The sequence below is a fragment of the Pseudophryne corroboree genome, chromosome 5 (assembly GCF_028390025.1).
Source record: "Pseudophryne corroboree isolate aPseCor3 chromosome 5, aPseCor3.hap2, whole genome shotgun sequence".
Taxonomy (NCBI): Eukaryota; Metazoa; Chordata; class Amphibia; order Anura; family Myobatrachidae; genus Pseudophryne; species Pseudophryne corroboree.
This window is the reverse complement of record NC_086448.1, coordinates 328,701,413-328,728,566: the sequence shown is the minus strand read 5'-3', so window position 1 is coordinate 328,728,566 and position 27,154 is coordinate 328,701,413. Positions and strand designations below refer to the sequence as shown.

General features: G+C 46.4%; 1 protein-coding gene across 2 annotated transcripts in view; it reads right to left on the bottom strand.

The window, feature by feature from the left end:
* Positions 1-27,154, bottom strand: part of DPY19L1 (dpy-19 like C-mannosyltransferase 1) — a 595,286-nt gene that overhangs the window by 406,358 nt on the left and 161,774 nt on the right. For both annotated transcript variants that reach the window (XM_063922533.1, XM_063922534.1), the window contains exon 6: positions 8,520-8,613. In XM_063922533.1, the coding sequence (XP_063778603.1) occupies positions 8,520-8,613 (94 nt within the window). The remainder of the gene's footprint in view (positions 1-8,519; positions 8,614-27,154) is intronic.

The window sequence follows — 27,154 nt, the reverse complement described above, 5'->3', positions numbered from 1 at the left end:
ACTTTGGCTAAACAAGTCTCAGCACAGGAGGGACTCCATGCCAGTATTTGCGTAGTCGTCCAGTCAATTGATGGGTTGTGGAGATGGAGCCATGGAAGGCCTAAAACCACTGGATGTGTGGCTCTTGGAATCACTAAAAAAGAAATATACTCAGAATGAAGAACTCCCACTCTCAGACGAACTGGAAGAGTCCTTAAGGAAATGACTGCGTCAAAAATCTTGCTGCCATCCACGGCAGTCAAAGAGATGGACGAGGACAGTCTCTCGGTGGGTAGGGACCACCGTTTAACATAAGCTTCGGTTATGAAATTCCCAGCTGCTCCGGAATCAAGGAGGGCAATGACGTTCCTGTAACGTTGAGCAATTTGGAGCGACACTGGGAGGTTACAGTCATGAGGAGATGGAGAGGAGATCATTACTCCTAGCCGGCCCTCTCCTTGGCGAGCTAGGATCTGGAGTTTCCCGGACGTTTGGGACAGGCATTGATAGTGTGCGACGGAGCTGCACAGTAGAGACAGAGAGACTCAGAGAGACGTCTTCGGCGCTCAGCGGGAGATAGATGGGAACGACTAATTTGCATAGGCTCATCCTTGGATGGAGATGGTTGACGAGGAGGAGGAGCAGAAGATTTGGGAGTAGATGATCTTCCTCGCTCGGTTGCTCTCTCTCTCTGTAACGTAGATCAACCTTCGTGCAAAGAGAAATTAGCTCATCTAACTTAGAGGGCAAGTCTCTGGTAGCTAACTCATCCTTGATGCGTTCTGATAAGCCATGCCAGAATGCAGCATACAGGGCCTCGTCGTTCCATGCCAGTTCGGATGCCAGGATTTTAAACTGTATAAGATACTGTCCCACAGTACGTGTTCCCTGGCGTAAACGGAGAATCTCAGATGAAGCAGATGTTATCCGGCCTGGCTCGTCGAAGATGCGCCTGAATGTAGCTACAAAGTCAGTATAGGAGGATAGCAGGGGATCAGACTTCTCCCATAAAGGTGATGCCCAGTCAAGGGCTGAGCCACTGAGAAGGGAGATGATATAGGCAATTTTGGTACGGTCACTGAAGAAATTGCCAGGTAGAAGCTCAAAGTGGATTTCACATTGATTGAGAAATCCCCTGCAGAACCTTGGAGATCCATCAAATTTTGCTGGCGTTGGAAGATGAAGATGTGGACTGGAAATGGGTAAGGTGGGTGGGGTTACAGCTGGTGTCACTGTAGTGGACGCACCGGACGTGCCAGGTCCACGGAGGGTCGTTTGAATCCCATCCAGCCGTGTAGAGAGATCCTGGAGACAGCGGATGATGTGGCCCTGTGCAGCCTCCTGATGTTCAAGTCGGGCTGCCAGTTCTTGCATCGGCCTGGCCGCTTGATCCTGGTCTCCGGCTGGATTCATTAGGTCAGTGCTTACTGTCACAACTGAGGGTCTGAGCTGACGGGAGGCAGCCTCAGTTGTAGGGGCTGAGATGTAACGGAACCTGGGAGGTTGTATCAGACCCCTAGACATGTAAGTAACATGTAGAATAACTGCCCGAAGGCGTGACCACGACAACCAGGATAAAAGTCAATGATGTTTATTATGACAAACTCCGTAACACAGCAGCAGTAAAAGGAAACATAAAAGTCAACAGAGGATAAATACAATTCCTGGGTACTACAGGGTGGCAAGGGCCACAGGCACTGGTAGTGTGAGACAGTTCTTATAATCTTCTAGTTGGAAAGTCCTTACCAGGCCTGACTGTAGCAATGGAGAGAACCCAGGATCGTACCAGCTGATGTTCCAGGAAAGGCTGGGCTGCTGAAGGTAAAACGGCTGCTGTGGATACTGGCTGGAACCAGACTGTTGTTGGTACGGAGTGGATACTGGCTGGAATAAACGAACTTGAGAGCGATGAAATAATAATGACGTTTGGAGTTTGAGAGCGGTGAAATAATAATACCGGTGGAGAGTGGTAAACTGCAGAAAAGGACACCGGCCCTTTAAGAGAAGCTGTACACTGCTGGAAGCTGGGCTGGAAGCAGGTGATTGTTTGAGAGCGGTGAAATAATAATACCGGTGGAGAGTGGTAAACTGCAGAAAAGGACACCGGCCCTTTAAGAGAAGCTGTACACTGCTGGAAGCTGGGCTGGAAGCAGGTGATTGTTTGAGAGCGGTGAAATAATAATACCGGTGGAGAGTGGTAAACTGCAGAAAGGACACCGGCCCTTTAAGAGAAGCTGTACACTGCTGGAAGCTGGGCTGGAAGCAGGTGATTGTTGTAGCTGGAAACAGGTGAGTCCAGAATGGATCGGAGAGTCAGGCTACACCGCAGATGGAATGCTGGTGCGGGTCTCTATAGCAGAAGTCTGGAGACAGGAGCTGGAACCTGGAAGACAACCACAGGAGAGAGACAAACTGGAACTAGGTTAGACAACCAAAGCACTGACGCCTTCCTTGCTCAGGCACAGCATACTTATACCTGCAGCAAGGAAGGGGTTGGCTAGGCAATTATGCAAATCAACAATACAGACAGCAGATTGGTGGAAATAATCAGATGACAAAATCCAAGATGGCTGCGCCCATGCAGACACTTGGAGGGAAGTTTGGTTTGTAATCCATGTGAGAATTGAAACAGTAATGGCGACGCCGGCCACAGGAGACGCCAGACTGACAAGCGCACATTTAACCACGCGGGCACAGCGGAGGCCGCGGCTGATGAAATCACCACTCTGACATTCTGCATGTGGAAACTCAGGAACAGCGGGATCCGGTCCTGGAACGCTGAGCCAGCCTTAGGAGGCATCTGAAGGGTAAGTAATGGCGTCCAGATACCCGGATCGTGACAGCTTAGCTCTGAGCTCCCAGGTAACTCCTAGTATCCTCTTCTCGTCCACTATTGCCAATGGTTACTCCTTCGCTGCAGCTGCCTGTTGCCAACAGCCGTCTCAGATCTGGGAAGTGTTCAGCATTCTTCAGCCTCGTCTTAACGTCACAGCCACAGTCTTCAGTTTTTTAATCAGTGATCTTCAGTCTCATCAACATCATTCTTAAGTTCTGCTATTGGATAAACCCAGTCTTTGTGAATCATTGTTATTTCATTAAACCACATAATTATATCTGCCTCATCGACTTGAGTCTTTCCTTGTACTCCCCATCACATGAGAAGGAACTACACCCAGCCTCCTCGCCTTTCCCCTCCTCAGGCACCAGTCTCCCAAGCCCAACCTAAGTTGTCAGATTCCCAACACCCACCTTGCGTGACAATAAACACTGAGGCATCAATAAGCCCCTGCACAGATGAAGGAAAAAGTTGTAACCCAAGACAGCTAAGTACCGTAAGTAAGTAAGACATTTAAGTACCGTAGTTGGAACAGGAAACAATGCTTCCATAGCAGATGCAAAATTCCCTGGCTTGGGTGACACCTGACCCCAGGTTAGTATGGCAGGTAAGGAGTACCTAGCTCAGTCTTTGCTCTCTTTTTTGACATGACATGAAAGCTGACAAACAGCAACATAAAAATAGTATAACACAGGAAAGTGAACCTGCAATACAGCCCCCAGAACTACCCTGAGGGAACTAACCACCCCAATCCTGGTATATCAAATAGTCAAGGTACAGGAAGTTTGGGATGCGGAGCTCCTACAATGGCAGCAGCTTCTCATAGGCTCCAAAATACAGTAACACCCTTAGTACTATCGACTGTAACTTATCAGAATTATTTTGCAAAAATGTTAAAGTGTTTCCATTACATGGAAAATTATTTCGTTTTCAAACCTGCAATAAAAAATCTTATCTTTGGGTATTTGTTGTTAATTACATGAAATTAAGTAATCTTTTACTTTAGTTGCGCTGTGTTGTAAATTTTGCAAAAAATTAAATCATAATCACGCTGATTTCTCTCTTGGAAATAATACTAATTGTACCAGGATCTTACAGTATTATTTATACTGTACTGTATTTTAGCTTTTTTTTTTTGGGACAGGAATACTGCCATCTTGTGGTACATTAGCAGACTACAATTGACATATCTGAGATTTAGCAGTATTCTGCAAGCAAATTTACAAAAGGAATAAATGTCCGCTCTCACTTCAGCCCAAACATTTTATAATCTAGAGTTTACGTTAATTATCACCATATTGTAGACGTTAACCACCTAACTGCTAGTTTTGTTTTTCCAAAAACATCTCCGAAATTATTATTTTTTTAAAAGATTGAACTAGGTCAAGAACATATATTTAAAACTTATCCAAAATTATTTTATAAAAAAAAAGAAAAAGAAAACATTGGTGTTTTTTCCCCCCCAAACATCGTGACCATCAACATCAGAACACTGGTACCACTGCAACTTTGATTTCCTCAGCGGCTGCTCATTTGCGGTAGCGGGTCCTGCTGTGCTGACTGATCATCAGTGATCGTCAGTATGGCAGACACTCGGCGAGGGTGCAGGGAAGCAGATGGGCCAGGAGGCTGCTAGAAAAATATCTTCTGGCAGCCAGCCATTGTGTGTTTCCTTTAACGTCATCTACTAACGCTGATGCTTAAGTGCATAGACAGTGGTAAAGAAAAAAACACCTCAGGATCTAATAAAGAGAAAGTTTGTTCCTGCAAAAGAATCTAAAGTTGGCAAAGTGCCATTCACCACACGCAGTGGCAAGAAAACACTCAGGCACCACCGCTCATTTCTCACACTACTGTGTGTCAGTGTTTCATAGATATGCTATAAACTGCTGCATCTTTGTGATGCTGCTCTGTCGCTTAGTAAGCCAGCCAGCTCGCTGCAGACTTTGGCCTAAAGTGGATGAAAACAACATTGTGAGATGTAAGGTGGTCAAAATTGCCTGCAAATTACTGGAAATTAATGTTACTGAAATTAATAATACTCTAGGGACAAAAAAAAAACACCCAAATTAAGTGATTTTAGTTGTTTTTTTTTTGGAACATTTTTGGAAAAAAATCAAAGCCAGTTACGGCAATTTGGCAAATCCAAATCCGGATGATGAATTAGAATCAAATCCAAATCCAGCAAAAATGGTCTGGCGAACAACTCATATAAAGCTGCAAGGCGTGTGTGCGACTGTGTCTCTGAATCTGTATAAAAAGTGCTACAGTGTAGCAACCACAGAAGTGCTGCAATGTAGCAGCTGCATCTTTTTCCCAATACAAGTTCTGTTCTGCTCTGTATACAGGCTCAAGTCACACAAAATATACAAGTGTCATATCAAATTAATCAGCACTATCTCCTCGTGCGTCCTAGCCGAATTGCATTGCGACTAAGGGGGATATTCAATTTGGCCCGAAGCTGGCGGGTGACAAGTATCGCCGCCGGGCGCTATTTAATTGGTCCCGATAAACCGGCGCGTGCTGCGGCTTATCGGGGATTTTGCTTCACCTGCCTCCGGCAGGCGAAGCAAAATGCTCGATAACAGCCCCGTTTTCATCTGAAAACGGGGCTATTTCACCCAAAAACACACAGGTTTCACTGAACCTGTGTGTTTACGGGTGTAGAAGGACTTGTTACCAGCCGAGCTAATTAAATAGCCCGACCGCAGCCCCCGAAGAAACATCGGGGGTTTTTACTCCCGATGTCTCTTCAGGCAAAATTGAATATGCCTGTAAGACATAATACAGACCATGGTCAAATACTGCAGAGGGTAACACAGTATACCTACAGGATATACTGTACGTGCTTAAACATATTAAGTTAAGGTTTTCAATTACTGTCAAAAAAGCATTTTCGCGGTAAACATGTGAAATTACTGCGATTTATCGCAACTTTAAATTCATCTACTCTGAGCAGGTGGTAAACTTGGGGAAAATACCTATTTTCAGTTAAAAATGTCGGGATTTTGTTTCTGAACCCCTGAGACAACCCCCTGAATGACTAATTAAGCACTTAGAAGTTTTTAATTATTGTTAATTGCCCATTAATGATGTAATTTTTGGGGTTAAAGTGCAAAATAATGGAAATTGGGGTACAAGTTATGAGACAAGTATATTGGGGAGCATGTGGTTAAAAAATCAGATGCGACCATGCCTGCAAGTGCTCTATCTGACCTGGTCGCACAGGATGGGACCAGTCAGATAGTGTTAGCAGCGGCAGGGAAGGGAAATTTCCCTCCGCTGCTGCTGTCAGAGGGACCGGAAGGTCCCTCTTCCTCCCTGCACCCTCCCCTACTGATTGCCGTGCTGCCGATCACTGCTGATTGGTCAGCACGGCAGGAATCCCCCCCCCCCTCCAACAGCTGCAGGCAATGGCAGCCGCTGGAGAGTGTAAATTAATCCTCCCAAGCCACCCACAGACCCCCGCTGTATACCTGGAGGCTGTCCCGGCTTTCAAAATGAAAGCCGCGATGGTCCGCGATGTTTCCGATAGTCACGATGTTCCCGATCGATGTTTCAATGTTTAAAAAAAATATTTTTTTTACTAAAATCATTTGGGATAGGTTCTTTACCTAATTCACTCAAAAAAAAAAATGTTAATTTCGGAGCAGTTTTTGGCGAAATAAATAGTCAGTTAAGTGGTTAAAAAGTCCCCTAAAATAACCCAAAATAACCCATTTTTATGTACCCCAAGTTTAATTTTAGCACTTATTTTGCTGGAATTTTTTTTATTTCAATCATTTTTTTACATTAAAAAAAAAATGCATATAACAGCCATCTGACCCAATTTAAGTTCCAGAAATATGTCTATTATAACCAATAATACTGTAATCTTTTATACTGTTATCAGATGTTAGTTTAGCTTTTTTAAGGGGTACAGACAGATTTACCCATTTTTCACTTTCGCCACCAATTCTTGCGGCAATCCTGTTTTTGCTAATTTGCATATTAATAGGGTGAATCGCGGGAGTGTGCATACCCGCGAAAACTGACTTTTTGCAGCGAAAATGGCAATTGCAGTAACCTGCCATGATTTTGGCGCTAAATAATCCCCCCATAGTGTTTTATACGCTTAAAATATATATTTAATGTTTGTGAATATATATCATTAATTCACAGCATGAGCTCCATTTCCACAGAATAATATATTTTTATGTTGTCTGTAATAAATTATGTTTTTTTAAAGAGAAGCCAGTTGAGTGGTTTTAATTTGTGATCAGGTGAATATTAACACCAACTTCAATCTCCAAGCGCAGTCATTAAAACGTGTTTCACAACTGTAGAAGACCTTTTATATAAAAAAGAAAAAAATAGCTCATCACTTGTCCCAATAACTAAAATGGAGTCTCTGTTCACAACATCCTCACAGGTGTACGGTTTCACATTATTGAGGCCCAAACAATGCACTTGGCAGCATCGACTTCTATGTGACCAAATTGCCAACGGGCAAATGTAATAGCCTGTGAATTGCTGGAGGTGTGTGTCTTTGTGCGACTCTGCCCATATTTTAAAAGCAGTAATCATTTACAAGGCAAAACCAACTTTGGTTTTGCCTTCTAAATGATTGTTGCTTTAAAATATGGGCAGACTCGCACAAAGTGGCACTCTCCGGTAACTCACAGGCTATTATATTTAGCCCAGCGGTTCCCAAACACGGACCTCAAGGCACCCAAACGGTCCTGACTTTAAATGTATCCATGCTTGGCCACAGGTGACTTAATTAGCACCTTAGTCAATTTGATTTAACCATCTGTGCTGAGCCATGGATATACCTAAATCCTGGACTGTTGGGGTGCCTTGAGGATTTGTGAACCTCTGATGTAGCCCAAAGTGTTTTGTCCTTTAGACTACAAATGTACTTAGAAGCTAGGGCTTTATTTATCCGCTCCGGAGACAGTGGGTCCAATAGTGATGCAAAATATGGTTTGGTCCAGTAATAATGAAATTTTGAGATATTATACAAAATGTGTCTCTTTATTGCAGAGGTTCTCAAACTCGGTCCTCGGGAGCCCACACAGTGCATGTTTTGCAGGTAACCCAGCAAGTGCACAGGTGTATTAATTACTCACTGACACATTTTAAAAGGTCCACAGGTGGAGCTAATTATTTCACTTGCGATTCTGTGAGGAGACCTGCAAAACATGCACTGTGTGGGCCCCCGAGGACCGAGTTTGAGAACCTCTGCTTTATTGCATCTGTGACCTCTCTGCTACTCTCAGGAGTCTTTATATCATACTTGCCTACCTGACCCTCTCCATGAGCAAGAAAATACTCTGTTCCTGGACTTTCCTGGTAATGTATGATTGCCATCACCTGTGGTGAGCTAGGTAATTGATAAGAAAGGTGTTTCACCACAGGTGATGGTAATCATACATTACCAGGACAGTCCAGGAACAGAGCATTTTCTCCCTCATGGAGAGGGTCAGGTAGGCAAGTATGCTTTATATACAATCTTATGAAATGTGATAGAAAGGGCGAGAGAGATGCCAGTGTGCAAAACATAAAAAGTGCATTAGCTTTATAACTACTGCATGTCTATCCATAGAGTATGTGAATACATACATGCAAACATTCACACAGTTGTACATGGGGGGGAAAAAGTGCTGTTTTACCTTTAAAACCTTAATAGAAATATATATGATCACAACTACCAGATGCTTACCTTAAATATAGTCCATATATGTAGAATAATGACATCATAATTCCATTCAAAATAAATATCATAGTGACATAAAAGTAAGCAGGATCACCAAGACCTAAAGAAATGTCAAGTTTAAGTCAATAAAAAAATAAAATCACATGAAACAAGGTACAGTATTACGATTTAAAAAAAAAAAAAAAAAAAAACAGCCTTGAAGGACAAAAAAATAAATAAAAACAGGAACGGATTCATTTATATGCAAACCCACTTTTTTCACAGTTGTGTGATTACCGGCCAACTCAGCAAGCATTTGAGTTGCACTGTGCATGTGCAGAGATAGTCTTGAGACATCGGTCACAAAGTGATTGACAGTCAAGACTGAGGACGGCAACGGGGACTGTGAGCAAAAACACATGCTTGTGTGTCTCAGCCTGCGATACCGTACCCTGCAACAGTGGCTGCAGTGTTTCACTTCCTGTGGCCATGCTGCATGCCCACAGGGCTACTCTGAAGCCGAATAATGGACTGATCAGTGATCGCAAAAATGCGCTATCACGCATATTTTACCCACTTTTAAAGTCCAGTGACTCACTTTTAAAAAATGGGAGGGACCCCGGGAAACGCTCCGCAGCAGCAAATCAGAGCGATTGCTGTATCCTGAATTTAAATAAGAGGAGGTGGAGCCTTACCGCTCCTCTCCTGTTCCCGTGCAGTGGCTTCGTCCACAGGGTACCTGGAATAGTAAGCAAGACTCCCAAGGAGGCTGGCAGGTATGTTTAATTGCTGTTTCGGGTGAGCCGGTGACTGACTGTGCTGTGGGGGGAAGTGGCACTGGTGATTGTATGTGCTGCGGGGAAGCGCTGGTGACTATGTGCTGCGGGGAGGGGAGAGCAACGCTGGAGACTATATGTGCTGTTCCGGCAGGGTAAGTCAGGGGTGAGAGCTGGTGACTATGTATGTGCTGCGGGGAAGGGGGGGGCGTGAGCGCCGATAACGGTTTGTGTGTTGTGCGGGGGGAGAGGTGAGAGCTGGTTGCTTTATATGTGCTGGGTGGGGGGATTTAGATGTGAGCGGGCTCCTACATCTGTCAAACTGGGCTCAGTGGCCATCGCTGCAGCATCAGAGCAGGAAGAGGACCAGAGCTGCTGCACTACATGTCAGTCATCACTCCTCCCCTTGGCACCTCCACTGACACCCGTGATGACTGTGGGCACCCCCTTCCAGCGCAATCACTGTGGACACCACTCTCCCCAGCTGACACCCGCGATCACTATAGACAACCCCTCCACTTACACCCACAATCACTGTGTCTGGGGACGTCGACTAGGGGTCTGAGATGGTGGCTGCAAAGTGTATAACGCGCTCTACCTGGTGCAATGTTTATATGTGCTCTACCTGATGCAATGTGCATAACGTGCTCTACCTGGTGCAATGTGCATAAAGTGCTCTACCTGGTGCAATGTGTATAACGTGCTCTACCTGGTGCAATGTGCATAACGTGCTCTACATGGTGCAATGTGCATAACGTGCTCTAAATGGTGCAATGTGCATAACGTGCTCTACCTGGTGCAATGTGCATAACGCGCTCTACCTCGTGCAATGTGTATAACATGATAAAGCTAACTATTTATCTTATAACATTCACTATAAATGGGTAAGTGACTCAGTACGCAATTGGCGTGTGGGGTACTGTAAGGGTACGCACTTAGCGTAGCATACGCTCGGCCGTGATCGAGACGCACATGCGACACGCTCGCTCACAGCTTAATGTGTGGTGTCGAGCACGCTATAGGCGGCCGACTACCGTAATGCTACGCTACCAGCGTAGCGGACGCTCGAGTCAACGAGGAGAACACGAGCGGCGCAGACGCTCACGGGATGACAATCAGTAAACCTTGAATGTAACACACAGAAAGGATACTCTTATACTGTAAACCTTGTACTGAAATACTGTAGCGATGTAACACTGCTTAACCTTGTTAATGCTAAAGCTGCTTGAGCGTTTGAGACGCTCCTATTACCCTCTGCAATATAATAAACACATGATACCTTGCTAAGGTTCCAACACCTTTACTAACAAGCTTTTAGTTATATCGAAAAGGGGAAACAGTTTACAAGTCATACACTACATGCTAACATATCATTCTAACAGAACATCTAGACAGAAATATACAATAGCGTCACAATCCTATACTATAACAGAGAGAGAGAGAGAGAGTATGGCCAATACAAACAGAGAACAAGTTGGTTACAGAGAATTACTTACACACACTGGGAACGATCGATGCGCAGCTTCTGGTACCAGCTCCAAGTTAGTCAAGATGAAAACCGTTTGTGGAGAGTGAGAGAGCTGCCCAGGCTGGCTGATCTTATATACACTGCGTACAGTACACTACAAAGGGACCTATAATCTCATTGTTCATTGGACACAGGAATGTCTCCTCGCATCATAACAAAAGGTCATAGGTTAGTTTGAACAGGTGGGCTGTGACTATATCAAACTGCTCAGGTGGGAGGGAATCTGAAGATTCCCGCCGCATGGGTAATGAATCGCAAATATAGTAAATGTCCAGAAAATACTAATGGCCATAACTATACGCAGGAGCGATTAATCTTTACCTAACCAGCACCGGATTGTTTCTAATAAAATGTTCTTTAGTTAGGTACCAGACACAGCTGCTCAAACCCTGTCTGACCCTTCGTACCATGCAAAGAGGAATTCCTCTGTCCAGCGACCCTTTACATTAAACAAACTTACAGTCATTATTAAGGGGAACATTATCTATAAAACATACTATTTGGTTTTATTATTTAACGATTGAGTCGCCCGCTAGACGCACACAAACTCTACCGTAAATGCACATACCACGCGCTCGAGCGCATGGCCGAGGAGGCGCCATCACGCAGCTGTGAGTATCCGCACGCACGGGAGAGAATGTGCACGTGCAGCAGGCACGCGCATGAGGTGAATATATGGCAACGTGTAGCATGATATTTTTCCGACTTTGACAGTCCACCCTTTGGCAGTCATCAATAACTGCCACTTCCTAAAACAGTTCAAAAGAAAAATATATGTCATAATGCAAATACAATTTTATGATTGGGTAAAGGGAGGAGAGGAGCAGGTGGGAAAAAGGTATGACCTAGTGAGATAGTAGAAGCATGTGTGTATGAATCCATGTTTGAGGGGTCATGTATCATCGTGCCGTACGTGTTTTAAATCAAGCTTCGAGGTATTGCGAAGTATACATTTTAATTCCTTCTTATCCCGTATTACGGGTCTGTGGATGGGCTGTCAAACTTTACCGAGCTCTTTTCGGCTTTTGGTTGTAACAAAATGGGGGAGCACATTTTAGTTGATGATACATGAATGGGGGATATGTGAGTGCTGATATCTGTGCCTATATTCCCTATTGACTATGTGTGTCATTACCTGAAGGTTGTAGAAATGAAGATAAGAAGCAATTATGGTAAATGCAGTCATAAACTATGTGAGTTTAATATACATTTGCCGATTGAGGTCTTGTCTGAAGTCTTGTCTCGATGTACATGTTGACTGTAGTCTCCTGATGCTTTTGCTATAAATGACGGCAAAAGTTTTTCCATTGTCCAGAAAGTTAGTCACTCAAATGTTTGGGCTATCGTAAAATTTAAAGTCACTAGGGAAATTTGGGGCTTGTAGCATAGTTCATCAATGGTCTGTATAAAAGAGGTTTGTCAAATTCTTCTTCCAAGCGGATGTCTTTGTACCTTGGAGGAAAACAAAGGAAAAACGGGTGAAAGAAACGGACCGTGGAATCACATTTTCATCACAACATTGTCTCTATCGTTGGGTCATAAATCAGATTAGTTGTTGTTAGTACAGTGTCCTCGCTCCTCAGACTCATCACCCTGGTACTACCTTTACACTTCGCTAAAACCCGAACGCATCTAAATATCAGGCCAACCAATATGACGACTCCCAGAATACACAAAATAAATTTCCCTACATCCATAATAATACCTTGGGCCCATTCTCCTAAGCCCGAGAACCAATTTCGTGGGTTCAACCATGACACCCAACTGGTCAGCTCATTACCCACAGCAGCGAGTGTGAGATTGTGTTTCCTTCGAAACCCCCACTTTAATTGTAAGATGTCATCCATCTTTTGGTCTATGACCTCGGCTGGGTCCACTGTGCTGTTTGTAATGAACGTGCAGCACTTTATTCCATATTGAGTTGCTAGGGTAACACAATACCCGCCTGTCACAGCTGTGAGGTAATTGAGAATCATCCTATGCTGAACCAGTTCTGTTTTGTAGGCTTGTAACTCTTTCCCAGTGTACCTGAATGTGTCGTCATACATTTCGGTGATAGTGCCTAATAAATTTGCAAGCGCAGATATATATTTATAATTTATCACTCCTCTGGCGGTACGAGTGATATCTAACGCGAGTAGGAATTGAATCCCGGTGGATTCATGGATCAGATCAGAGGCTGAATGCTCTGTCCTTTCTATCAGGTGCCGTTTAACGACGTGCTCGTAATGAGTATGAGTATAAGGAGCTTGGGCACTGCGGTGAATATCTTTCAATTTGTTATGGGTTACAGTCATTACTTCAGGCAGTACTTTTCCAATATAGCACAATCCCTCTGAGTTTGGGGCAAGCCACTTATACGCCTTCCTCCCGCATATGAAATATGCATCATCGGGGAGAACGTATGGGACGGAGTATGACATTATCATGTTACAAATTTTCCATGTGAAATCTCCTAACCCTAACTCTCCCATCTGTTTAGTACACGTATCAGGTTGTACGATATGTGCACAGTATCCTGGTGATACTTCTCCAACTCGCATGGTCCTACTTCCTAGAGTGTACCTATACCGGAAATATTTTCCATGGTCGGCTATCTGGCGTATAAGTTCTGTGTCTATGGGCATTCTGTCGGGTCTGTATGAAAAGGTCATGGTTTGATTACTCCATGACACTTCCCAATTTCCCGGCTTTCGGGGATTGGAAATGTTAAAGCACACTAAGGACCTATCCACATGATATTGGTGGAGCTTCAAACTAGGAGGACTAGAGATATTAAACCTCTTGTCCACCGGCCTCCCACCACTTAGCTCAAGTACCTCTCCTACAGTTAAAGGGAATGGTACTAGTCCTGATTTGCTATGGCCTTGAGGTACTTGAGAGCATACCCAACAGTCTGTCTGATTTAACACTTTACCCACTAAGGAGTGATAGTCACTCAATGGATGCCGGTCCATGTGGACATTAAAACTGGACTGACATTTCTTTATGCACCCATCCTCAACTATATTGTCACAATGCCTACAGATGCAGTTCTCTTCAGCTAACAATCCTTCACAATTCCTTCTATTGTCAATGCTACCAGATTTCTGATACTCGCCTTTACTCGGTGATTATGTTGTTCTTGGAAATATACGCCTGCATCCTGGTCATCAGAACCCATTCCCGATCCTTTCTCGACCTCCATGGTACTCTTACCGAAACAGACTGCTCTGGTCAACATCATGGTCAACAGGAAAATCCGGATCACAGTCTCTTGGGGCAAGTCCATCTTAGAGGAGTAAAAGGAGAAAAATAAGAAGGGGGAAAGGAAATAGGAGGGAGGTGGGAACTGGAGAAAATAACAAATGGGAAAAAGAAATCTGGCCCGACAAGCTTCCGGTCTTATTATTCTCAGCGCTTAGGTGTCGTCTCAATCCTCCCTGAACAGACACTCTAGTGATACAACCTCTACCGTCTGTTCTTTATCACGGGACCTCTCTGGGTCAGTGACCTTTTTACAATGAGACGAATGGACCCAAGTCTCTCTCTCGGCAACCTTCAATGCTGTTGTGCTGGTCAATAAGACTTCATATGGCCCTTCCCATCTGTCAATAAGGCAACCTGAGCGTAGAAAATTCCGTATCATTACATAATCCCCAGGTTCAATGTCATGACAATTACTGTCTGGCAGATCAGGAATCACCAACTTTAGATTATCATTCTGATTCCTCAATTGCTTACTCATCTTAACCAAGTACTTTACGGTTACTTCATTGTTACATTTCAAATCATCCTGGGGGTTAATCATAACATGAGGTTGTCGACCAAACAGAATTTCAAAAGGAGACAGATTAAGAGGGGACCTGGGAGTGGTTCTGATGCTGTATAATACGATTGGCAAAGCTTCAGGCCATAACAGTCCTGTTTCAGTCATTACCTTGCTCAATTTATTTTTAATAGTGCTGTTTACTCTTTCCACCTTTGCACTCGCCTGGGGGCGATACGGAGTGTGCAGCTTAGTATTAATTCCCATTAACTTACACATTGTTTGAAAGACTTCACCTGTAAAATGGGTACCCCTATCACTTTCAATGATTCTAGGGATACCATACCTACACACAAATTCCTGCACAATTTTCTTTGCAGTAAATACAGCGGTATTTGTGGCCGCGGGAAATGCTTCAACCCAATTTGAGAACACATCAATACAGACCAATACATATTTTAAATTTCTACAAGGTGGCAATTGTATGAAATCAATTTGTATTACCTGGAAAGGACCATCTGTCGGAGGGATATGGGATGGCTCTGTCGGTATTGCCTTTCCGATATTCTTCCTCAAGCAGGTGAGACATGTCATCGCTCTTTTACCCGCATGGGAAGAAAATCCTGGGGCGCACCAATAAGCTCTTACCAACTTACACATTCCTTCTTTGCCTAGATGAGTCAGCCCATGTGCCGCTTCCGCTAGACTTGGAAGGTATGCTCTGGGTGCCACTGGCTTACCCTGTCCATCTGTCCAGAGTCCTGAGGACTCTTGGCCATATCCTTTTGACCTCCAGACTGCCTTTTCCTGTGGGGAACACAAGTTTTGCATTTCACACATTTTCTGTGTGTTTACAGTATTAAATACCATCAGTTGTGTACTGTCTGTTTGTATGGGGTTACCGGCTGCTGATTTAGCAGCTTCGTCTGCTCGGCTGTTACCAAGTGATACCGGGTCTTGGCTATATGTGTGAGCTTAACACTTGATAACAGCCACTCTGTCGGGTTCCTGTATCGCTGTCAGAAGTCTTTTGATGTGGGCTGCATGCGCTACGGGTGTGCCAGCTGCCGTCATGAAATTTCTGAGGCGCCATAGGGCCCCGAAATCATGGACTACTCCGAAGGCGTACCTAGAATCTGTATAAATATTGGCTGACTTGCCTTTAGCCAATTCGCATGCTCTGGTTAGGGCAACCAGTTCAGCAACTTGTGCTGAGCCTAAGGGTTCCGCTTCTATGGTACCTTGGTCATCTACGACTGCGTATCCAGTACACAAGTCTCCCGAGTCCGTCTGTCTGTGACAACTACCGTCAGTGTAGAAAGTCAAATCTACATCTTCCAGTGGGTTGTCACTGATGTCAGGCCTTGCCGTGAAATTTTGGGTCAAATATTCCATACAATCATGCGTGTCATCCCCTGTATTAGATCCTCCTTCACCATCACTCTCATCCTCCACCCTTTGTGCCTGTCCAGGCACACCTGGGAGATACGTTGCAGGATTTAATGCGCTGCATCTCCTTATGGTGATGTTTACGGGGGCCATCAATGCCAATTCCCATCTTGTAAACCGCGCTGATGAGACGTGTCTGGCTTGGGCCGAATTCAGTAAGGCTGACACTGCATGTGGTGTATGAATTGTGAGGTTGTGTCCTAGCACTACATCTTCGCTTTTGTGACTAGCAATGCTATTGCTGCAACGCTTCGCAAGCATGTGGGGAGGGATCGCGCTACTGTATCTAGCTGAGCGCTATAGTAGGCTACCGGCCTGCTGGCATCACCATGCTTCTGGGTTAAGACACCTGCTGCGCACCCAGCACTCTCTGTTCCGTACAGCTCAAAGGGTTTCCCATAGTCAGGCATACCTAATGCTAGTGCCTGCGTTAGGCACTGTTTAAGTCTCTCAAATGCCATCTCAGATTCGTCTGTGTGCGAAATCCGATCAGGTTTGTTTGAGGAGACCATCTCCTGCAAAGGTAGGGCTAGTATGGAAAAACCTGGGATCCAGTTACGGCAATACCCACACATTCCTAAAAATGTTCTAATCTGTTGCTGGGTTTGTGGCAGGGTCATGTCACGAATTGCTTGAATTCTATCAGCGGTAAGGTGTCTCAGTCCTTGTGTTAGATAGTGTCCCAAATACCTCACACGGGTCTGGCATAATTGTAACTTGTCCTTGGAAACCTTGTGTCCTGTGTCTGAAAGATGAAACAGGAGTTGTTTCGTATCTCTCAGGGACGCTTCCAGTGAATCTGAACACAGCAGTAAATAAATAAGAATTTACTTACCGATAATTCTATTTCTCGGAGTCCGTAGTGGATGCTGGGGTTCCTGAAAGGACCATGGGGAATAGCGGCTCCGCAGGAGACAGGGCACAAAAGTAAAGCTTTTACAGGTCAGGTGGTGTGTACTGGCTCCTCCCCCTATGACCCTCCTCCAGACTCCAGTTAGGTACTGTGCCCGGACGAGCGTACACAATAAGGGAGGATTTTGAATCCCGGGTAAGACTCATACCAGCCACACCAATCACACCGTACAACTTGTGATCTAAACCCAGTTAACAGTATGATAACAGAGGAGCCTCTGAAAGATGGCTTCCTAAACAATAACCCGAATTAGTTAACAATAACTATGTACAAGTATTGCAGATAATCCGCACTTGGGATGGGCGCCCAGCATCCACTACGGACTCCGAGAAATAGAATTATCGGTAAGTAAATTCTTATTTTCTCTATCGTCCTAAGTGGATGCTGGGGTTCCTGAAAGGACCATGGGGATTATACCAAAGCTCCCAAACGGGCGGGAGAGTGCGGATGACTCTGCAGCACCGAATGAGAGAACTCCAGGTCCTCCTTTGCCAGGGTATCAAATTTGTAAAAATTTACAAACGTGTTCTCCCCTGACCACGTAGCTGCTCGGCAGAGTTGTAATGCCGAGACCCCTCGGGCAGGCGCCCAAGATGAGCCCACCTTCCTTGCGGAATGGGCCTTAACAGATTTAGGCTGTGGCAGGCCTGCCACAGAATGTACAAGTTGAATTTTGTTACAAATCCAACGAGCAATCGACTGCTTAGAAGCAGGTGCACCCAACTTGTTGGGTGCATACAGTATAAACAGCGAGTCAGATTTTCTGACTCCAGCCGTCCTTTAAATGTATATTTTTAAGGCTCTGACAACGTCCAACAACTTGGAGTCCTTCAAGTCGTCTGTAGCCGCAGGCACTACAATAGGCTGGTTCAGGTGAAACGCTGATACCACCTTAGGGAGAAAATGCGGACGCGTCCGCCGCTCTGCCCTATGTCGAATGGAAAATTAAATAAGGGCTTTTATAAAACAAAGCCGCCAGTTCAGATACTCTCCCGGCCGAAGCCAGGGCCAGTAACATAGTCACTTTCCATGTGAGATATTTCAAATCCACATTCTTTAGTGGTTCAAACCAATTGGATTTGAGGAAATCTAAAACTACATTTAGATCCCACGGTGCCACCTTAGGCACCACAGGAGGCTGTATATGCAGTACTCCTTTGATAAAAATCTGGACCTCAGGGACTGAGGCCAATTCTTTTTGGAAGAATATTGATATGGCCGAAATTTGAACCTTAATAGATCCCAATTTGAGACCCATAGACAATCCTGATTGCAGGAAATGTAGGAAAACGACCCAGTTGAAATTCCTCCATCGGAGCACTCCGCTGCTCGCACCACACAACATATTTTCGCCAAATACGGCGATAATGCTTCGCGGTGACTTCCTTCCTTGCCTTTATCAAGGTAGGAATGACTTCTTCCGGAATGCCTTTTCCTTTTAGGATCTGGCATTCAAACGCCATGCCGTCAAACGCAGCCGCGGTAAGTCTTGAAAAAAACAAGGACCCTGCTGAAGCAGGTCCCTTCTCAGAAGTAGAGGCCACGGATCGTCCGTGACCATCTCTTGAAGTTCCGGGTACCAAGTCCTTCTTGGCCAATCCGGAGCCACTAGTCTTACTCCTCTTTGCCGTATAATCCTCAATACCTTTGGTATGAGAGGCAGAGGAGGAAACACATATACCAACTGGTACACCCAAGGTGTTACCAGCGCGTCCACAGCTATTGCCTGCGGATCTCTTGACCTGGCGCAATATCTGTCCAGTGTTTTGTTGAGGCGAGACGCCATCATGTCCACCATTGGTTTTACCCAACGGTTTAATAGCATGTGGAAAACTTCTGGATGAAGTCCCCACTCTCCCGGGTGAAGGTCGTGTCTGCTGAGGAAGTCTGCTTCCCAGTTGTCCACGCCCGGGATGAATACTGCTGACAGTGCTATCACGTGATTCTCCGCCCAGCGAAGGATCCTGGCAGCTTCTGCCATTGCCCTCCTGCTTCTTGTGCCGCCCTGTCTGTTTACATGGGCGACTGCCGTGATGTTGTCCGACTGGATCAACACCGGTCTTCCTTGAAGCAGAGGTTCCGCCTGGCTTAGAGCATTGTAGATTGCTCTTAGTTCCAGAATGCTTATGTGAAGAGACTTTTTCAGGCTCGACCACACTCCCTGGAAATTTCTTCCCTGTGTGACTGCTCCCCAGCCTCTCAGGCTGGCATCCGTGGTCACCAGGATCCAATCCTGCATGCCGAATCTGCGGCCCTCCAATAGATGAGCCTCCTGCAACCACCACAGAAGGGATACCCTTGTCCTCGGCGACAGGGTTATCCGCAGGTGCATCTGAAGATGCGACCCTGACCATTTGTCCAACAGATCCCTTTGCATGGAATCTGCCGAAAGGGATTGCTTCGTAAGAAGCTACCATTTTTTCCCAGGACTCTTGTGCATTGATGTACAGACACCTTTCCTGGTTTTAGGAGGTTCCTGACCAGGTCAGATAACTCCTTGGCTTTTTCTTCGGGAAGAAAAACCTTTTTCTGAACTGTGTCCAGAATCATCCCCAGGAACAGCAGACGAGTTGTCGGCATTAATTGGGATTTTGGAATATTCAGAATCCATCCGTGCTGCTTTAGCACCTCTTGAGATAGTGCTAAACCCATCTCTAGCTGTTCTCTGGACCTTGCCCTTATTAGGAGATCGTCCAAGTATGGGATAATTAATACGCCTTTTCTTCGAAGAAGAAATATTATCTCGGCCATTACCTTTGTAAAGACCCGAGGTGCCGTGGACAAACCAAACGGCAGCGTCTGAAACTGATAGTGACAGTTTTGTACAACGAACCTGAGGTACCCCTGGTGTGAGGGGTAATTGGAACGTGGAGATACGCATCCTTGATGTCCAAGGATACCATAAAGTCCCCTTCTTCCAGGTTCGCTATCACTGCTCTGAGTGACTCCATCTTGAACTTGAACTTCTTTATGTACAGGTTCAAGGACTTCAGATTTAGAATAGGCCTTACCGAGCCATCCGGCTTCGGTACCACAAAAAGAGTGGAATAATACCCCTTCCCTTGTTGTAGAAGAGGTACCTTGACTATCACCTGCTGAGAATACAGCTTGTGAATGGCTTCCAAAACCGTCTCCCTTTCTGAGGGGGACGTTGGTAAAGCAGACTTCAGGAAACGGCGAGGTGGCTCTGTCTCTAATTTCAACCTGTACCCCTGAGATATTATCTGCAGGATCCAGGGATTTACCTGCGAGTGAGCCCACTGCGCGCTGTAATTCTTGAGACGACCGCCTACCGCCCCCGAGTCCGCTTGCGAAGCCCCAGCGTCATGCTGAGGCTTTTGTAGAAGCCGGGGAGGGCTTCTGTTCCTGGGAAGGAGCTGCCTGTTGCTGTCTCTTCCCTCGTCCTCTGCCTCGTGGCAGATATGAATAGCCCTTTGCTCTCTTATTTTTAAAGGAACGAAAGGGCTGCGGTTGAAAGGTCGGTGCCTTTTTCTGTTGGGGAGTGACTTGAGGTAGAAAGGTGGATTTCCCGGCCGTAGCCGTGGCCACCAAATCCGATAGACCGACCCCAAATAACTCCTCTACGCATCGCCTGTCCACTGTCGTGTCCATAAAGCTCTTCTGGCCGAAATGGACATAGCACTTACCCGTGATGCCAGTGTGCAGATATCTCCCTGTGCATCACGCATATAAAGAAATGCATCCTTTATTTGTTCTAACGACAGTAAAATATTGTCCCTGTCCAGGGTATCAATATTTTCGATCAGGGACTCTGACCAAACTACCCCAGCACTGCACATCCAGGCAGTCGCAATAGCTGGTCGTAGTATAACACCTGCATGTGTGTATATACCTTTTTGGATATTTTCCATCCTCCTATCTGATGGATCTTTAAGTGCGGCCGTCTCAGGAGAGGGTAACGCCACTTGTTTTGATAAGCGTGTTAGCGCTTTGTCCACCCTAGGAGGTGTTTCCCAGCGCTCCCTAACCTCTGGCGGGAAAGGGTATAAAGCCAATAACTTCTTTGAAATTAGCAGTTTTTTATCGGGGCACCCCACGCTTCATCACACACGTCATTTAATTCTTCTGATTCGGTAAAAACTACTGGTAGTTTTTTCACACCCCACATAATACCCTGTTTAGTGGTACCTGTAGTATCAGCTAAATGTAACATCTCCTTTATTGCCAAAATCATATAACGTGTGGCCCTACTGGAAAATACGGTTGATTCGTCACCTTCACCACCGGAATCAGTGCCTGTGTCTGGGTCTGTGTCGACCGACTGAGGCAAGGGGCGTTTTACAGCCCCTGACGGTGTTTGAGGCGCCTGGACAGGCACTAATTGAGTGTCCGGCCGCCTCATGTCGGCAAACGACTGCTTAAGCGAGTTGACGCTATCCCGTAATTCCACAAATAAAGGCATCCATTCTGGTGTCGACCCCCTAGGAGGTGACATCCTCATATTTGGCAATTGCTCCGCCTCCACACCAATAACGTCCTCATACATGTCGACACACACGTACCGACACACAGCAGACACACAGGGAATGCTCTATACGAAGACAGGACCCACTAGCCCTTTGGGGAGACAGAGGGAGAGTCTGCCAGCACACACCAAAAAGCGCTATATATGACAGGGATAGCCTTATGATTAAGTGCTCCCTTATAGCTGCTTTTATATTAATATATATTGCCATTTATTTTGCCCCCCCTCTCTGTTATACCCTGTTTCTGTAGTGCAGTGCAGGGGAGAGACCTGGGAGCCTTCCTGACCAGCGGAGCTGTGACAGAAAATGGCGCCGTGTGCTGAGGAGATAGGCCCCGCCCCTTTTTCGGCGGGCTCGTCTCCCGCTATTTAGTACATTTAGGCAGGGGTAAATATCTCCATATAGCCTCTGGGGCTATATGTGAGGTATTTTTAGCCTTTTTAAAGGTTTTCATTTGCCTCCCAGGGCGCCCCCCTCCCAGCGCCCTGCACCCTCAGTGACTGCCGTGTGAAGTGTGCTGAGAGGAAAATGGCGCACAGCTGCAGTGCTGTGCGCTACCTTAAGAAGACTGCAGGAGTCTTCAGCCGCCGATTCTGGACCTCTTCTTGCTTCAGCATCTGTGAGGGGGCCGGCGGCGTGGCTCCGGTGACCATCCAGGCTGTACCTGTGATCGTCCCTCTGGAGCTTCATGTCCAGTAGCCAAGAAGCCAATCCATCCTGCACGCAGGTGAGTTCACTTCTTCTCCCCTCTGTCCCTCGTTGCAGTGATCCTGTTGCCAGCAGGAATCACTGTAAAATAAAAAACCTAAGCTAAACTCTCTAAGCAGCTCTTTATGAGAGCCACCTAGAATTGCACCCTTCTCGGCCGGGCACAAAAATCTAACTGGAGTCTGGAGGAGGGTCATAGGGGGAGGAGCCAGTACACACCACCTGACCTGTAAAAGCTTTACTTTTGTGCCCTGTCTCCTGCGGAGCCGCTATTCCCCATGGTCCTTTCAGGAACCCCAGCATCCACTTAGGACGATAGAGAAATCCACATACTGTATCAATATTGATCCACTCTCTGGTTGGAAAGACTGTAAACAATCATGCAGGGCCTGTGAGAAAATACTTGGACTGTCTATGAAACCTTGTGGTAATCGAGTCCAAGTGTACTGAACTCCTCTGTATGTGAATGCGAATAAGTATTGACTGTCAGGGTGCAGAGGTACCGAGAAGAAAGCGGAGCAGAGGTCAATCACAGTGAAAAATTTGGCAGTGGGAGGGATTTGCATAAGGATGACAGCTGGATTTGGCACTGCGGGGAATTGACTCTCAACTATTTTGTTGATCCCTCTTAGATCCTGCACTAATCTGTAACCCCTCCCCCACTCTTATTAACAGGGAAGATGGGACTATTGGCAGTGCTGGACGTTCTTACCAGAATGCCCTGTTGTAGCAAGCGCTCTATTACAGGGTAAACTCCTAACTCCACCTCTGGCTTCAGAGGGTATTGTGGGATTTTTGGAGCTATCCTACCATCTTTTACTTGCACAACTACTGGGGCTACGTTTGCCATCAATCCAGTGTCTTGTCCATCCTTGGTCCAAAGTGATTCCGGTATCTGGGAAATCATTTCCTCTACCTTGGACGGACACCTATTTTCAACAACAGTGTGTGACATTAATCTTGTTGGGGAGTCTAGCATATCCTGCGCTTCCTGAGCGTGGTTTTCGGGTATGTCCAAGAACACACCTTCAGGAGTACAGTATATGACGCATCCCATTTTGCACAGTAAATCTCTCCCTAGGAGATTAGTCGGAGCCGATGCAGCCAGCAGAAAAGAATGCTTGGTATGCAAAGGCCCTATCGTAATCTCTGCAGGTTTGCTTAAAGGGTAGTGCTGTACTACTCCTGTTACTCCCATGGCTGGAATTGTTTTACCAGTGGTTCTCATGCCCACAGTCGAATTTATCACTGACTTGGCCGCCCCCGTATCTACAAGGAAATTTAGAGATTTACCAGCTACATCAATTGTGACCTCGGGTTCACTTCCAAGGCTCGCAATTAATTTTACTGGCTGCAGATTACAGGTGTGGCCCCGCCCCTATGGTGCGTGGTGACCTCCCTGCATTGTGCTGGCAGCTATTACCTGTGAAGGGGGTAAATGGGAACTATCAGTGACTTGCCAGTCTCTTTTTGGGGGATACCTTTTTGTTTCCCCTGCGTGTGGCTCATAACTCCGTCTCTGCGGTCCTTGATCCCAATTTCGTGTGTCATGTCGTTGTCTAGGGGGTTGATATGATCTTTGTGCATTTTTTCGATCTACAATCTCGTGCAAAATGTCCCTCTTTATGACAGTAATAACAAGTTACCACATTTGACTTACCCACAGGGGTCGGAGATTTATACAGAGGTGGCCTTGTGGTCAGGGCCTGTATACTTACGGCCATTAACTTATCACTTTGTGACTCCCTGTGTCTGGTGATATTCCGATCATGATCAATAGCGGCCTCTCTCAAAGTAGCCACCGACAGACCTCGCCAACATGGTTGGGTGGTCTGTACCCTCGTCCTCAATACTTCCTTTAAACCATCCATTAACACAGATACTGCTACTTCTCTATGATTCAGATTTGTCTTAATGTCTTCTATGCCTGTATATTTAGCCATATCCTGTAGTGCCCGATGAAAATAATCAGCAGCTGTTTCTCCCTCTTTTTGTTTGATGGAGAAAATTTTGTTCCATTTGACAACAGCTGGAAAATACTCTTTTAACTGTAAATTTATTCTCTTTACATTATCTTGGTTGTACACATCCGTAAGGGGTACCTCTTCATCTAATTTACAGTCAGCTATAAATCTCGCTGAGTCGACATTGGAGGGTAAACATGCCCTCAGCAATATCTGCCAGTCTTTGTTATTGGGCTCCACAGTATTTCCTAGCTCTCTAATGTATTTCTGGCTTGCAACTAGATCTTTCCTAGGATCAGGGAATTCAGACACCATTGATCTTAATTCCATTCGGGAAAAGGGGCAGTGCATGGCGATGTGTCTGAGAGGAGTGACTCCTGAAGTGTCAGTTTTCCCATTTGGCACTGCAATTACCCTAACGGGATTAAGTTCAATAACATCATCCTGAGTAGATTCTACAGCAGGGGTGGGCAATTATTTCAGCTGAGGGGCCACTTGACATTTCCTGTCAGTATCCGAGGGCCACACACAAAATAGCAGCTTGCCCCACTTGCCAAAAATATAGGGACGTGGCTTCATGTGGAAGGAGTGTGGACAAAAAATAATACAGATTCGTATTAGGCTGCACAATAGTCTCCATTATTCAAATTGCGCCACTTACACACATTACAGCAGGTAAAGCTCCCTTTTACACATTACAGCAGGTAGAGTCCCCTTTTACACATTAACATTTTATTTAGGATAATTATTGCGCAGCAAGCAAATTATCCAGTGTCTTATGGCCCCTGGGGAAAGGTGCGACACAGTGATAGGACATGGGGAGTGTGACACAGTGACAGAACACGAGGGGTCACAGATAAGAGTCGGCACACACACAGTCCAGTCTCCGGGGGCAGCCAGCATATTCGGGGAAGCTGGACATGCCCCCGGAGCAAAAGAGAAAAGACCCACCAGGCCATACCCCTTTTAGATTAAGCCACACCCCCTTTTTGGGCACCACACTGCTTGAGCGGGGGGGTGTAATAGGACAGAGTGCGCTCCGGGTGTCATCACACCCGGTGACGCCTCTGGGCGACACGGTGACAGAACATGGTGGGGTTGACAGTGACAGAACACCATCGGGGTGACACGGTGTCATTACATGGGGGGTGTGACACAGTGCACAGTGACAGAACACGGTGGGGGTGACACGGTGACAGAACACGGGGGGGTGACACGGTGACAGAACACGGGGGGGGTGACACAGTGACAGAACACGGGGGGGGGGGTGACACAGTGACAGAACACGGGGGGGGACACAGTGACAGAACACGGGGGGGGGGGACAGTGACAGAACACGGGGGGTGACAGTGACAGAACACGGGGGGGTGACACAGTGACAGCACACGGGGGGTGACAGTGACAGAACACGGGGGGGTGACAGTGACAGAACACAGGAGGGTGACACAGTGACAGAACACGGGGGGGTGACACGGTGACAGAACACGGTGGGGGTGACACGGTGACAGAACACGGTGGGGGTGACACGGTGACAGAACACGGTGGGGGTGACACGGTGACAGAACACGGTGTGTGTGACACGGTGACAGAACACGGGGGGGTGACACGGTGACAGAACACGGGGGGGTGACACGGTGACAGAACACGGGGGGTGACACGGTGACAGAACACGGGGGGGTGACACGGTGACAGAACACGGTGGGGGTGACACAGTGACAGAACACGGTGGGAGTGACACGGTGACAGAACACGGGGGGTGTGACACGGTGACAGAACACGGGGGGGTGACACGGTGACAGAACACGGGGGGGGTGACACGGTGACAGAACACGGGGGGGGGTGACATGGTGACAGAACACAGGAGGGTTTGGTACAGCGAGAGCTAAAGATCTCTCCCCCCAACCTAAAAACAGTCTGACGCCACTGTCCGCACACACAAATACACAAATACACACACACATATATATATATATATATATATATATATATATATATATATATAATATACGCACACACACACTTTCACTCACTTTTCCCATTAACTGATCTGGCTGGCAGTGGCAGGAAGGATGGATCTGCAGCAGTCTGGCTCTAGTCCCGTGTAGCTCCGCCCCCTGAGGTCCATGTAGCCCCGCCCCTTCATCGGCACGTAGCCCCGCCCCCTTTTCGGCTGAACACAGCCGTTGTCACTGGGGAGTCTGGAGGCGGGAGGAGGAGGCTGCTACAACGCAGCAGCAGGGGAGAGGCGCCACTGGCAGCTTGGAGGTACTGCAGTGCAGAGCAATGACAAGCAGCTCAGCTGGTCGGGCCGCTTGTCATTGCTCGCTGGTGGGAGGCAGTGGGCCGGGCAGGATCGGTTTGCGGGCCGCATCCGGCCCGCGGGCCGTATTTTGCCCACCCCTACTCTACAGCATGTGGTGAAATGGTTTCAGCATAGTGTATGGTGCCGTACTTACCAGTTGATACGACCTCACCTGTCCCTCCACTAGGGGCCTTTGATACTGCTCTTACTGGTTGGGACGTGCCCACTGTTGTTTCTGCTATGGTGGCTGCTAGAGAGAGTGCCGATATTGTTGTTGGCTCATCCTCTTGGTCACAATCCTGGGGAAAGTTTAAAACAGGGTACAGCTTGCACGGATTAATAAAAGCATCAACAATCTTGGTTACATTATTCTTAACATTTATACAGTTACTAAGTGCATGTTTATCATTCACCAGTGTGCCATTCTCTGTAACCACCTTCTCTCCCGTTATGTATGGTGGTGGTGGCGCGGTGGCTATAAGTTTTCTGATAGGGTTAGATCCAGCCGCTTGAGCCAATCCTCTTTGTATTTCACCTTCCTGTTGCCATAACTGTAAATAATCATAATGTTTGATCCGTCTCTTTGCAGATTTAATGAGACATATCCTTCTCCTTAGATTCTGTAACACCTCGGGACTAAAACTGCCTACCCGTGGGAACTTTTCCCCATCATGCACAGTCATTCTTTCCCATTCATCGCACAAAACTTCTGTGTGTGAACCGTATTTCTCACACATTACATACCTTGCCGACCCGATTGGTCGGTTTACTAAGTCAACCCGAACCG